General features: G+C 33.8%; 1 protein-coding gene across 1 annotated transcript in view; it reads left to right on the top strand.

The window, feature by feature from the left end:
• Positions 1 to 16,204, top strand: part of LOC138701720 (uncharacterized) — a 99,357-nt gene that overhangs the window by 79,111 nt on the left and 4,042 nt on the right. The window contains exon 2 of the mRNA XM_069828921.1: positions 15,891 to 16,196. Coding sequence (XP_069685022.1) covers positions 15,892 to 16,196 — 305 coding nt within the window. The 5' untranslated portion in view covers position 15,891. The remainder of the gene's footprint in view (positions 1 to 15,890; positions 16,197 to 16,204) is intronic.

Here is a 16,204-nt window from a genome sequence, read left to right as displayed (position 1 = left end):
ATTGCTGTATATAATGACCAAAAAAACTGCATAAACTGCATATGATGTTTGAATTGAAGGAAGCTGATTATGAAGAAAGTACAAGTTTTTATTATGTAGCCTATATTAGCAGAGATGGAAATTGAACTGAAATTATTATCTAGACAGAGGTCCGTTTTACTCTTAACGGCGGAGTTAATATTCAATTCTTCACACATTCCATTGCTCCTTAAGTTCATTTTATACATTAGCACTGCTGACTGATAGCGGGTTTTCCCTAACTAGGTTTTGGCTTTCATGAAGAACCTCTGCAACCCAAATATCACTAATTCTTCATCTTCCAGATTTCATTTTATCACGAACTGAACCAGTTTCTTCAAACTTATTAAATTAAAGCATGGTACAAAGGAAGTGTCCGAGATGAATTTTTATCCGAAATCTTCTTATTCCGGCACTGAAGTTTCTACCACATTCATAATAACATTACATCAAACCAATTCTTGTTTGAAGATTTAAGACCATTTTTTCATACTTGGAAAATGTATGTAATAAAGGAAGCATGTGACTAACAAAATTCTATTTATTTTTTTATGCTCGACCATGCCGAAATGTACTAATTATACACCTGGTAGCAGTCCTTTAATGCTTGTCATTAAAGTACACCTATTCATTAAAGTTCAGGTTTTCGATTATTCTCGGATATGCAATCGAAAGACAACTAGAGAAAAGTCACGGAGGCTGGAAATCCAATACTGTCGCAGAAGGTTATGTTCTGTTACTATAATAATTAATGTTAATTGTAAATAGTATTCAAATAAATTCAATTTGTCATCTCGTTTTTCAATTCTCAATCAATTTCCAGGTTATATTAAAATTAATGTTCATGTCATTCTCTAGATTATATCAAGGTCAATGATATTCGTTCCTCGGAAAAAAATCAATACTTTCGCGTCTGCGCACATCTCACAATTTAGGTCAGTTCCGCTCCTCACTTACATAACCATAACATGAATATTTATGAATAATTTCAAGTTAGAAATATGGTCGAGCATAAAAAGTCGTATGAAACTAGCCTATAATGGAAATTAAGACGCTCGTATGAAAATTATGAAACTCGCTTGCGCTCGTTTCATAAACAAACATACTCGCGTCTTAATTACTACCATTATAGGCTCGTTGCATAATGTACTATTTAAGCTTAACTGTTATATCATAGCAATGAAAACATTTATTTTGTCATAAAATAACTAAATCCCGTTCCTTTACACATTGCATAGCCGCTTAGTTCAATAGATACTTAGTGGAATTGATATTTTAACATAATTTAAACCTCTGGCATAGAACCCCCGAATTTATCTTCGTCCTCATCGTAGCTAATAAAATGTATTCTCATCCAGAGGCAGATTTAATTAATCCGGTGTTCTCCCAATCAGATACTGAATTCTTTAACGTATTTAAATCTACTAAACGGGACTCTCGTCAATCTTCCTAGATCTAAATATTTAATTGAGCACTGCCGGGTCCAAGAATGGAGTCAGGGCAATGACACGTGAGTCAGCAGGTGAGTTATGACGCCTGATGATTTGTTCTTGACCTCAGAGTACGCGCGATGTGCGTAGGACACGTGTTATTAAAGTGCGTAGGCCTGACCACTTCTTCGCACGTAGGTTGGCACAACATCAGGGCACACCAAAGTGCGGCGCACTGTCCAGTGGCTAACCATGAGTGCATAAAGGGCATGGAGGAAAATTGTATAAATTGTTTAGGCTGGGAATATTTCGTTTAATTTTTATAATTTATTTAACAGTCGTTTGGACAATAGGAATTATTTTCGCCTTCGTAATCATCATAGAGATTGGATTTCGAGATGAACAATTGTGATCTTTTCTAGACTATGATTTTTCATTATTCAAATACCCTGGAACCTGCAGATCCTATTCAATGTACAGTAGTGATAAAATAAACCGGACCGACGGAATAATCGAAGTCTCCGAAATGAGCCACTGCGCATGCCACGCCCGCATTCACAAGATAGCGAGTAATCTATTGAAATTGTTGTAGTTTCGACTGCTGACGTAGCCCATTTCGAAAGCCATTAGAAAATACTTACTTACTTACTTACTTACTTACTTACTTACTTACTTACTTACTTACTTACTTACTTACTTACTGGCTTTTAAGGAACCCGGAGGTTCATTGCCGCCCTCACATAAGCCCGCCATTGGTCCCTATCCTGAGAAAGATTAATCCAGTCTCTATCATCATAAACCACCTCCCTCAAATCCATTTTAATATTATCTTCCCATCTACGTCTCGGCTTCCCCAAAGGTCTTTTCCCCTCTGGCCTCCCAACTAACACTCTATATGCATTTCTGGATTCGTCCATACGTGCTACATGCCCTGCCCATCTCAAACGTCTGGATTTAATGTTCCTAATTATGTCAGGTGAAGAATACAATGCGTGCAGCTCTGCGTTGTGTAACTTTCTCCATTCTCCTGTAACTTCATCCCTTTTAGCCCCAAATATTTTCCTAAGAACCTTATTCTCAAAAACCCTCAATCGCTGTTCCTCTCTCAAACTGAGAGTCCAAGTTTCACAGCCATACAGAACAACCGGTAATATAACTGTTTTATAAATTCTAACTTTCAGATTTTTTGACAGCAGACTAGACGACAAAAGCTTCTCAGCCGAATAATAACAGGCATTTCAATATTTATTCTGCGTTTAATTTCCTCCCGAGTGTCATTTATATTTGTTACTGTTGCTCCAAGATATTTGAACTTTACCACCTCTTCGAAGTATAAATCTCCAACTTTTATAGTTCCATTTCGTACAATATTCTGATCACGAGACATAATCATATACTTAGTGCCATTAGAAAATAAGCTGGTAAAATTCATATTCTGGGAATAATAAGTTAATTAAGTAGTAAAATATCGTTGCAATCGAAAAGTATTGAAAATAAATTTGAATAAGGAACAAAAAAAAGTTTTCTTCCCAGGCAGGATTCGAACCACGAAAGTCTTAGTTATCAGTCTATCGTGCTCTGGAGTGAACAAGGCTCTGAAATCAGCTACAAGGGTCGGTCCGATTTTTTTTGCCACTACTGTACGTAAAAGAAAACAATATATTGACTAACAAGAAAGAATATAAAAATTAAGGATCGTGGCCCAATTAAGGGGAGATTCCATTGAAAATCATGAAAATTTTCAAAAAAAAAAAATATATATATATATTATTATTATTATTATTATTATTATTATTATTATTATTGCCAATTTCACTTCTTTAGAATATATATTTTCATACCCCAAATGTGCTTAGTTAAATTCTGATTACAAATATGTTTAATTTTTTGTTTAATTAAGGCTGTAAGGCTGCGTGACATTTACAGAGCTGTCAATTTTTTTTCATCAAAGAATTTTTTTTACAAATTTCTGATTTACAAATCTAGTAACTTTTGTTCTAAAGTTGGGTCCCTGAAGTTACTAGATGAATGTAACAGAGGAGAATTGTAATTTACATAAACAATCATTTTAGTTTCAAATTCATTTTTCCGTAAGTTTATTTTTCCTGGTTCAACACCAACTTTTTTATGTCAAATATTGATCAACCTGGAAGAAATTTTTACTGTAAATATTTATGAGGTAGTTGCATGTTTCTGCATTTATTTTGTCAGAAATGCTGCTAGTTTATTTTATTAGTATTTTTTTCATGAATTATAGGAAAAAAACATTTTTAAAATTTAAATTTTTTAAATGAATAAATGAAATATTTCATAAAATGAATGCATAGAAAATGTTTCTCTATGTCTTGTGAATGCAACCAAAAAAAAAAAAACGAAGCTTAAAAATTGAGATCCTCTACTAAAAACATGGGTTTTAAAATATTTCTAAAAATAATGAAAAAAAATAAAAGATCAAAGCCAAAAACATTCGGAAGTTCAAAATTTGGATTTTGTTAGTCCTTTACATAGTAAACATGCTCTCAAAATTTGGTTGAAAAAATTATTAGGAAAAAAGTTGTCATTTGAAGTGGAGTGTACCCTTATGTGTATCATTATAATTTTGAAAAGAAGATAAAATCGTTTCGTTTATGTGGTGAAATTTCTTTAACGGCCATTGAAGGTTTGTCATAACTCACCTTCATTTTATAATTCTGTTTTTTTTTTTTTTTTTTTCGCCAGAGGCCTCTACGATCTAATGAGACATTCTCCTGCAGAATCATTTGCAGTGTAATAAAACGTTGGTCCGCAGGGACATCTATATGCAAATCAAGGAATCTTAGTGGAGTGAAGAACAGTATTAGAATAAGGATAATATCTCGTGAGACTGTAAAGATCTCTGGTAGATAAAACAGTAGAAAGTGGAAAGTGTGAGGGCTAACTCAATAAGTTAATATAGCTCTGTGCATCCGGGGCTGAGTAGCGATTGGACTCTACGAGAAAATGGAAGAAAGATAAAAGTAAAGAAAGATAAGATGATTTAATTGATTTTTAATTTACAGAAAACAAATACAATATGTGTAAAGGTTCGGACAGAGGAAAAATGACAAAAAAATTGCGATTTCGCGACATTACATGGGGCTCAGGATTGATTAACTATCTATGTGAGCTCCAAGGCTATTGACTACTTGTCTCGACCCTGGGTGCGTCATCTCGGTGGAAAGACTGAGATAATTTTGAAAGAGAGACATACAAGGAAGGTAATCTATTACTAAGCACAAGGCCCTTAGTCACAGGATTCGGGACGAGTTTTGTTTGTCTATCAGTAGCACCATTCTTATAATCATCTAAGCACGAACTCGAAACTGAATAAAATTCCGTCCTTTACAGAAAGAGAAGGGATTAGAATCATGACCACCAGATTCTCACAGTTCTTGTCGTCAAGGTCGAGACACCGTCAGCCGGAAAACGTACAAATTTTGAATTTGGAACAAAGTTAAGTTTACTGTGAGGAGATCAAAGGATAGCAAGTCAAAGATTTCAGGCCAGATACAATCTAAGTTAATTTGTAAAAGGCGGGGAAGTGTTTCAATCTCATGATGAACATATCCAATTCGATACGCTTTAAACTGACAAGAAGAAAAGTTACAAAATCCAAGTGTTTCCTCATATACTGTACAGCCCTGACCTGGACCAGCCTTCATTTGTCTCTATCTTGATCTTGTAAAGTGGGCGATCTAGCTGCAGAGAGCAGCACTGTCGGACATTGATCTCTTAAACCATTAACGATTTTTTCGTAAGAATGTTCATTATCATATTGGAAACCCCGTCAGCAATAATTGTAAAAGAGAACGTTTTCCTGCACGGCAAGCAAAAATTACCAAGTATTAAGAAATATCTATCAAGTTTGTTCAGTTATTGCTTAACGTAGTTCGGTCAACGTTCTGGCGATTCAGTGAGTTGATCTGCGTTGGCTGAAGGACCATGTTCGAGTCTTACGCAAGATACGACCATTTATAACGTAGGTAAACAGGTGTGGAAATAACATTTTGAAATACTTCAGAGAAAGGAAAGGTCAACGGCTGTTGTCACTTAACATAAAGTCATACTGCACCAAATTCTACAATACTTACTGCTATGTTCGTCGTATGATAATTGAAAGTAGGATTTCTCCATTACTGCACAAGTGGCAGCGAGACTTGATATAAAACAAGTGAAAACGAACTTTTCATACCTCAAAGAGATTGGATGTACGCCCCTTCTCTTTCATTATTTGTCCTGTATTGTGCCTTAAATGGTTCCTTACGCCATGCTGACCACATTATGAAAGAATCCATCTGCTTGTGAATTTCTAGTGTTGATTCATAATTATCATGCAAGAGGAGATGGAATGAGCCAAAGGGCGAAATTTTAGACGAGAGATAATGTTAATGAAGTAGAAATAATTCAAGTTATTGGACAGATTTTCGAAAAGAGAATTTATTTACTACGTTTTCATGGAGTATTCAATTCGATCTGAATACAATCCGTACTGAATACGATCCCTGTTTTCATGCAATTTTCGATACGTATTGAAAACGATTTGAGTACGGAAGCTGAAGTTTCGAAAGCAGTTATGTTGGTTAACATGTCATCGACACATTAGCGTGTTGGTCACTCTGTAGGCATTAGCTATAAATAATGTTGCGTTTACCAAATGAGGCGCATGAAAACTTAATATCCTGGCTGTTAATGAATAATGGTAATATTGACTTTTAGGAAAACATGAAATATTATGTTTTACAACACTCTTTTCCAACACACTTATTTCCCTTGCTGTTGGTAAAACAGCTGACACATAAAACAAATGACGATCGATCACGCGATTAGCGTATTGAGATAGAATTGAAAACGATACCCGTTTTCATGGAACTCAATTCGAACTGAATACGATCCGATCTCACTTTTTAGGCGTATCGACCTTGAGACTCAGATCGAATTGAATCCCCGTTTTCATGAAGATTTCAATATGGTAAGTGTAATCAGATCGATCTGAATACTCCATGAAAACGTAGTGATTCTTTATACACCAAACTGGACTCAATCCAATTGGATTAAATATAAGTATTGACAAAAATCCTTTTCACACACGCTTTATAATTAATAATAATAATAATAATAATAATAATAATTAAGGTATTGAGACCTTCTCTTTCAGTCAACCAGATCTAAAATTAAAACGAATGCATAAGTAATAATATTATTAATAATAATGATAATAATAATAATAATAATAATAATAATAATAGATACGTTCTGAGATACTATTATTGAAACTTATCTAAGTTACCAGTTAATCTGAATACATTAGAAATTTAAAGATAATTACTTGGGACTATCATTTATAAAGTAAAAATACAATTATTTAGATATTTAAATACAACCACTGTTCAACGAATTAGGAGAAAATCAATTCAGGAAACTAGTCTGAAAAAAACTCAAATTATTGAATATTCCTTATAAGTATTACATTTAGGAGCGAATTAAAGATGTTGTTGATTTTATTTTCCCAATTATATAATTAAACGTATTATCGCTAGAAAGAACCTTACATTATAAAAGATCCAGATGACTTCACACCAGTTACCTCATTGGTTATGACCACGTATTTACGCATAATGGTATTTCTTATTTTCATATGCTACTCTACGACTAAACTTAAATGAATTAAACAGTGACATTGTCCTAGGAATGTCAGGAATTTTATTTATTATGCCATTATATCCTACCGGGTAGCTTAAAAGGTTATGTCAGTAAGTTGCAGATGAGAAGACTGGTCACTTACAATAAGAAATGGAAATACACACTGTTTTTCAAGCTATGAATCTTTAATTATTGTTTTAGAAAATGTATTACTTCAATTGCAGTAAGTAAATCCATTATATCGAAACAATAGTTATAGCAAACAAAGTAACCCTCGGAGTACGCTGCTAATTTTGAAATTATTGAGCACTTCAAGCAGTCTCAGTGGAATTTAACAGCGAAGTCTCCGTTTTTTTACATCACAGAATGGTGCAAAATGTAGAAAAACATCATTAGACTATACCTCTCACTCCGATAACATTGACATAACCTTTGAATAACGGTGAGTTATCTTTCTTCTATTAATTAATTATTATTCGGGAAAATAGTCTTATTAAGTATCACGCCAAGTTTACAGTTTCTTTGGACTATTTCGTTTATATGACGTCATTCCATTTTCGACCAATGAGGTTTAGTGAAATTTTGAATTCCAACCAATTACAGTCATATATCGCGGTAATTTCTGCAGCTCGATTTATCACTATCAATTTATCGCATGGTCGTTCTTTTTTTTTCGTCAGTGTCGCCAACTGTTTCCACGTAAATTGATGAGCATAAATCCATTGTACTAAATAAAGTGCGAAATCCTACTTCTATATCTACATATTCTAATTCCATGTCCATTATATCTAAAGAAAATGACACTCCTTCATAAAATTGTTCATTTAATAAAAGTATCAATCAGGTTATTGGTAATTATACTATAAAATGTTTAAATTAAATTATGATTTCAACAGATAATGAAAACGTATTTCTGTTATAACAAGAGAAAAACGCAATACATGTAATTAACATTTTTAAACCTGTATTTCCCTTTTCTCAATTCGCATTACTGAATAACATTCAATTTCTTTATTGCAGTAATCGTTATTCATCTATTTCGTCTTCAAAATATCTGAATAGGTTAAGTATTCATAAATATACAATAGTATTAACATTTAATGAGCAAATTTTAGGGACATATTATTATGTACATTTTTATTTTATTCACGAAATAGTCCTAATAAATCTCAGACCTCTCGTGACATTACTATAGATAATTTCACTTCCGCTTCGCGCTCTTAAATGTATCGACGAAATAAACACCTTTACGGTGTTAGGCCTACCCATAATAATAGTAGTACAAACAATATTACGTAGAAAAAACTACATTTAGCTGTATAAAGGACTTCCAGAAAATTAATCAAATCAAGAATGTAGCAATTCAGTCGGAATTAAACAGTTTTGAATTTAGAGAAAAAAGGCAGAGAGGGATTTCACAACTAAAATTATGTCCGGTGAGAATTTTCCAAAGAAAACCTCGGTTAAAAGACGTGATGTAGGAAGACTGACAAACAGATTATTACAGTAAGAGGCCGTGACCTAGACATTGCAGAAGAAAATGATAAATGGAAAGAGATTTCTGCGAAAATTACCTACGATGATGACAGCTTCACAAATAGATTTTGCTCACTGACGAAGTATTATATAAGAATGGAAACCAAGAACAAAACTAATTATAAATATAAACGTTATTCACCAGTTCCCTTATTTCATAACACCTTCAAGGTATTAAGACAACGTAATGATGTTTGAACACAGTAAAATAAAAATAAAATTAATGTGGAATAGGGATTCCTCTCTTCCATTTTGCGCACAATACATTTCATAGGATTTTTACGGGGATCGAACACCACACGCCACCTTACTCAACCACAGCTGAGCCAATATTGTTGCCCAAATACTTTTTACAAGTTTGCATTCAAACAGTTGAGTAACACATTTGTTTTGGCAACGTCTGTCAACTGTTGACTCAATTCACAAAGGCGGAATAGACAACCTACATACAACAGTTTACACAGAAAAAACTAAAGAAAGTCATCAATCAGCGAAACATGAGATGTGAAATCCGACACCACATTTCTTGTGCGTAGTGTGCGCAGTTCCGCTTCACTGAGAGTTACTGATATTCATCACGATACGGACTACAAGTCAATAACTCTCTCTCCTTTGCCACATTCGTTTAACCTGAATGACAAAACCTCCCATGAAGACATGTACCTCAGAGAAATTCTACACTTTTTATGAGTTAATCCAACTAGTTTTTTGACAGACACAGTTTATCATCATCTACCTACGTTCAAGATTGGGCACTTCGGACCTGCTGCGTTGCGTTCTCATTTCCATAACGACCATGAATTAGCACAAAATATTCACAAATAGTGGGGCTCATTGTAATGTAGTCAACATACTGTAAGGCAGCCGTGGCGAAAAGGCCACGGTGCGCCGAGCCACTGTGTAAGCTGCAACGTGCATAGCACCTATGGAGGGAGGCGGAAAACCGAAGGGGAAGTTAATGTTTAGGACGTGTAACGAAGAAAGAAATGAACAAGAAAACATAGGACACATTATCACAACCTAAAATTAACTGTCTTCAGAATGTCTCTGCGACAAAGTTTCAAAATCAGGAATTATGTCACTTACTTCCAATCGTAGTTGATCACGAAGGTATTTGTCTGTCAGTCGTGATCTAAATTTGATTTTTACTATTTTCATTGTTGAAAATAATTTTTCACAAACGTAAGTTACAGCGAACATGGCTTCAACAGAGATAGCGAAAGAACGAAGCTTCAAATATTTATTTTTTTCCAAAGATTTGAAAAGTTCAATATCTGTCAAGTCCATACATCTAGCTTTCATTTAACGTCACATTGTAAATTTGTGAGTTTAAATTGAAAATCTAACCGCATTATTCGTACATCTGCTATAAAAGAATCGATGTACAGAGATGATAATGATAATGATGATAATAATAATAATAATAATAATAATAATAATAACAACACTTAACCTTTTAATGTTTCATCAATAACATGTAGTAACTTATAATGCCGTTTTATGTTATACAACCGTTTTCCTAGTAATATTTGTGAACAAATCATACATTTAATATTTTCATCATATTGTAAGCAAAAGAATGCATCCTCCCATCCTACTCGAAACTTTCGTTTTTTATAGAGGTACATGGTTTCGAGAGAGACATTGCGACGATACGCCACTCGCAGGTCCGAGACAAATACAAATAGAACGGAGTTTGACTCCAGTGAATGAGAGGGTGGGGGTTGTAGGTAGGAAGCGAGAGAAAAGCACTGCGAACCACAATGTGCTCGTGAGTCGCATTTTCGCCGCGGCTGGTGTAAGGCAATCGCTTGAGACAAAACATGAAGCAAACACGACGTATATGATATTTCGACTTCTTTATAATCTGTTATTTAAAGATCATTTATCAGCGGCGATATTATCTACAGTCGGAGTCATTGGTGACAGATGGTATTTGGCGAGAAGAATTCGAGAATTTGCGATGGAATTACCTCATATTCGCTTTACAATTACTGGGGAAAATCTTGAGGGTAGAGTTATCAATTTCCACATCAATAGTACTAACCTACTAACAAATGTCCTAATTTAAAGCTAAGATTCTTCTATAGTCAAACAACATTGTATTATCTGCGGCAGAACCACATATTTATTCATTACTTTACAATGTAATAGGGACTATATTTTCACATACTCATCCATTTCCCATTGTATGTTCATGTACTCAAAGATTAATGACGATCTTTTGGATTTTTTGGTCCTGGCCGCATGAAAATAGTTTTCGATTGCTTGGTCCCTGGATGCATATTCCCTATGTATTGAGCTTCGTGACTGTATTTACTAGACTGTGGTAATATTCACTATTTTATACATATTTCTGAACTACTGCGAATTCTTAACAACTCATTAATACATTGTTTTAAATGATACTTACATTATTTTAAATAATATGGAAATTTAATATGAATATTACTGTATGTTGAATTATTAAAAATAACTACTGGTTATCACTTACATGCCTGTCGGAGTGAATAATTTTCCCTACTTTTAATTATTTTGACAATATCGGACTTTTGGGTGGGCCCGGAACCTAGAGATCTATCCGCTGAAATTGTCACTGCCACTGTATACAAATATGCGTCACATGTTATTCTCTTGATTATTTTGTGAATTTATAAAGTTTTATATTTCTTTCTGAATGTCTAGTAATCCATTCTTGAATATATTTGCCTTAATCATCATGAAAACGTTACTTGTGTTTCATTTCCTTATTTTTTCAGTTAAAACTGACATGATTCTTATACTATATCTGTCTGTAACTGTTAAATTCAATATCGCGTGCTTAAAATTATTGTCGAACAAGTCTCCCAGCTACACGCGAAAAAGACGTAATGTAAAAAGGTATTTATATACATAACAAGATTTAATTATTGCTTATTTCTATAGTGGAATAAATTAGTCACTGTACCAAACCAAAGAGAAAGGTAGGGCCTATAAGATAAAATATGTAGGAATTTTTGAATTTTTACCATTAGGCCTACTTTTTTTCATTTCACCTATCAAAGTGGAGATAATACATTTTTTCTCCGATAATGACGGCTGAGGCAACGTTCTTGGTGAAATGTGAAAGTTAAACGGACAATAACGGTGCGGAAGAAAAGTGATGATGAGAGGTTAGGAGACCTCAACGCTTTACGTGACGTCACCTCGATTCAATCGATTCACTTCGCTGCCAAGACGTACGAGATTAGGCAACCATTCAACAAAAAATTAATTATTCCGCTGAAACCAGTTTTTATTGCCAACTACTATCACCAGACTTTCACAGTGATTAATTATGGTAAAGTTTTCGGAAACTTATCTCGAATGTCTTAATCTATCATATTTCCACGCATGAAGCTCGGAATTAAAAGCCACGATGTATTTTATGGTTGGAAATGACGATGAAGGGAAAAAATGAGTGTCACGAAAATACCGGCACCTCTTGTAGTGTCACAGCATTTCAATTCTTTTTGCCATTTTACGAAAGTTATTAATGTTCATAGTTTATTTTCTTCAATTATTATTCAAAAGACCTTACATAATTTACTATGCACTTAAATGAGAAATCGAACTTCCGTTTTGTAGATTGCATATAAAATATAAGTAAATATGACATAATTTTACGTAAATTCACATAAAAAAGACTACGGTATTCTTATAATGTAGGCGTAATTATTTATAATAGATTACTTTTCTACTTACGATAATCTGTATGAAAAAGTGATTTATGTTTTAATTGTTTATGAGATTATAAGAATATTCCTTTCCTTTCAAATTCAGTAGTAGTAGTAGTAGTAGTAGTAGTAGTAGTAGTAGTAGTAGTAGTAGTAGTAGTAGTAGTAGTAGTAGTAGTAGTAGTAGTAGTAGGCCTAATAATAATAATAATAATAATAATAATAATAATAATAATAATAATAATAATTCTTTATTTATACTGGCAGAGTTAAGGCGATAGGGCCTTCTCTTACACTCTACCAGGTCACAAAGTATACAAGCAGTTAAAATTTAACAAAAAGTTAAAGAACAGAATACTAACATATTACAAAAAAATAATAATAATAATAGCATAATAAAATCGACACTACGCAACATGAAAATAATACGATAATTGAAAAAGAAAGTAAAATACATTGGAATATAGTAAAAGCAACTCATTTAGTACAAATGGTTAATATGGAAAACGTAAGGTAGAATATAACAAAATGGAATGTAATAAAATAATAATAAAAAATAAAAGAAATACGAATATTAATTAAAATTCACAATAAAAAGGCTATGATAATAAATTCATCGGCTGATAAAGAGAACAAGAAGGGGAACGGAAGGAAAGAAATTTATAGCCTATATTTTTACAAAACTATCGCAGAGAAAGGGGCTTATAACTGAAAGGAATCTGAATTGAAAAAGTGAAATTTTAATTTATTTTTGAAACTAGACAATGTCCGACAGTCTCTGGCATGTTGTGGTAGAGTTTTCCAGAGATGAGCTGCAGAGACGGTGAAAGATGAAGAGTAGAAGAATGTCCTGTGTTTAGGAATGGAGAGTGTGATATGGTAGTATACCACATAATAAATAAAATTAACCCTAGCGATCCTATGCTGCTGATGCAAAACCTTGCTCCTACTGCTACTTTGACACAGTTCTCCCTCCCTAAAGGAGTACCAATTCGATTACGTCCATTTTTTGGTTTTCACTTTCAAAATTTTTCTACGTTCCTTCAGTGGAATGGCGACACACGGACTGAGACAATTGGTCTACTGGCTTGGAGCTCACATAATTCAGAGATATCAGTGCATAATTTTTTCGTTTCGATGTTTGTACTTATTACGCATGTATATTTTTGAAGTGATGCTTAGTTCAGAGCCTTATGAGAAACGATAGCAATGTAGCGTTGGCCTGTAAGGATAATTTTATTTTTTTTTATGGTTTGAATGCCGATAAATTAATAATTATATTACACAAAGAATATCCCAATACCATGATGGTTATTACCTTGCATTGTGTCTTTCCAAACTACAACCAAACTAATAGAATACATTCCTTTCCTATCTATCTATTACTGAGCCAAGATACAGAATTTTACATTTTAAAATAATAATAATAATAATAATAATAATAATAATAATAATAATAATAATAATAATGATAATAATAATAATAATAATAATAATAATAATAATCTCCTTTTTCCCTTCCAGTCCTCAAAACAGGCAATATTTCCCAAGACTCGGGAAATTTCCAGCCAACTGGCATCACAGTTTCCGGTTTATTCCTTTCAAAGATTGAAAACGAGTAGGCCAAGAATAATTCTGACGGGAAAGCCGAGAAAAAGACGTTACGTACTCTATAATACTTAAGAGGAAAAACCAGCCCACGAAGAAAAATGTTTAAAATGACATAAATCCTATGCGACTTTGTTCATACGTGTCTTCTTCCTGGCTACAATATTTTGTCTGGTATTGTGAACAACTGTGCGAGTGATATCATGTACTGAAGTGTCCTACCAGGGAGATTCCATAACAAAGTTCTGTATCGATTAGATAGACTTAAGGAGTTAGGTACAACTTATAGTAAAATTTTTGGAAATATTCAACATTTTTTTCCTCCATTACTGTATCTTGTACAATAATGAAAATTGGTATGTATAAAACACTGTCTTTCTGCTATATGAAAAAAAAATATATTTTTACGATTAAAAAAATTACTTCAATTATTTTTTTTTCAAAATTAAAAATGGTGACAGTTCACTGTGCAGTGATGAAGCTTTTCCCTCATAACTCATAAACTTTTAAATTTTTTCATGTTATCTCTCTTTTATTTTATTGCTGAAACTCATATTTGCAATATCATGCTCTTTCAACTACATTCCTTAATAAATATATTTTTTTAATTTTGTGTTGGAAGAAAATACTGATATTTGACCATTTTTAAACGAATTTATTTTTTATCAAACAATCTATCAAAGGTAGAGAAGTGATCTTGCATCATATTTTTCATATGATATGTATAAATACACACAAAAAAATTCATCACAGAATGTTGGACAGTTTTTGAGTTATGTGGGAAATGCTTCATCACTGCACAGTGAACTGAATTTTGATAATGTAAATAATTTTTTTAATCGTAAATTTTTTTTTTTTCATATAGCAGAGGGACAGTGTTTTAAACATAGCAATTTTCATTATTGTACAAGATACAGTAATGGAGGAAAAAAATGTTGAATATTTCCAAAATTTTACTGCTGTAAGCTGTAAATAACCCCTTAACCTATGCACATTTGTGCGCAGTTGTTCCTTCATTCAATATTTTGCCTGGGCGCATGCAATATTTAAATTACCATAACTAACAGCAACTGAGTCTTAACATTACAACTAGGCAACGTTGCTAAAGCGCGAATGGCTCATGCTGTTCTGGGAGGCTAAAAATTGTCGCGATCTCCATAAACTAGGTTGCATGAAAAGAGGTATAACAGTGGAAAAGGTGCTGTACACATAAACAAAATTTTCTTTTACAAATTTTAAAGATATTATCTTTTATTTCAAATTATAAAAGTTTTTAAACTCGACCATGCCGAAATGTAGTAATTATACACTTGGTAGCAGCCCTACACCTATTCATTAAAGTTCAGGTGTTCCACCAATCAGAAAATAGCATTGTAGCGATATGAAAGCGCAAGTTTCGATTATTCTCGGATATGCAATCGAAAGACAACTAGTTCTGTTACTATAATAATTAGCGTTAATTGTAAATAATATTCAAATAAATTCAATTTGTCATCTCGTTTTTCAATGTCTAATTCAATTTCAAGGTTATATCAAGATTAATGTTTATTTTACTCTCTAGATTATATCAAGGTCAATGTCGACATTTGTTTCTCGGAAAAAATCAATACTTTCGCGTCTGCGCACATCTCACAATTTACGAGGTATTGCACAAGGTCAGTGCTGCTCCTCAGCCAGATAAGAATAACATGAATACTTATGAATAATTTCAAGTTAGAAATATGGTCGAGCATAAAAAGTCGTATGGAACTTGACTATAATAGTAATTAAGAAGCTCGTATGAAAATTATGAAACTCGCTTGCTCTCGTTTCATAAACATACTCGCGTCTTAATTACTACCATTATAGGCTCGTTGCATAATGTACTATTAACGATGAGCAATAGAAATGAAGACTGTTTATGACGACAACCAATACTAAACGCTCGTTTTCTGTTGTTGTGCAGGATGTTGCACGTACTCGCGGGTCTGCTGTTGGTGTCGCTGTGCGCTGCAGCAGTGCCAGACCCTCCCAAGGGCGTGGTGGGCGCGCGCAAGTACGCCACCAACCTGCACGACTGTAACGGCGCCGTGGCGTTTTCGAGCGCCGGAGCCCTCGCCCCTACCAAGGAGGACGCCGGCAAGCTGAGCTTCCGTAGCGCCCTGGCTGACAAGGGCATCGGCTGGAGCCGCGAGTCCGGAGAATTCACCTGCTTCTGCCCTGGACTGTACCAGTTCGCGTTCGCAGGCAGCGGGAAGACCGCCGCCACCAGGTTCGTAT

The sequence above is a fragment of the Periplaneta americana genome, chromosome 6 (assembly GCF_040183065.1).
Source record: "Periplaneta americana isolate PAMFEO1 chromosome 6, P.americana_PAMFEO1_priV1, whole genome shotgun sequence".
In the NCBI taxonomy this organism is placed as follows: domain Eukaryota; kingdom Metazoa; phylum Arthropoda; class Insecta; order Blattodea; family Blattidae; genus Periplaneta; species Periplaneta americana.
This window is presented reverse-complemented; position numbering and strand designations above follow the sequence as displayed.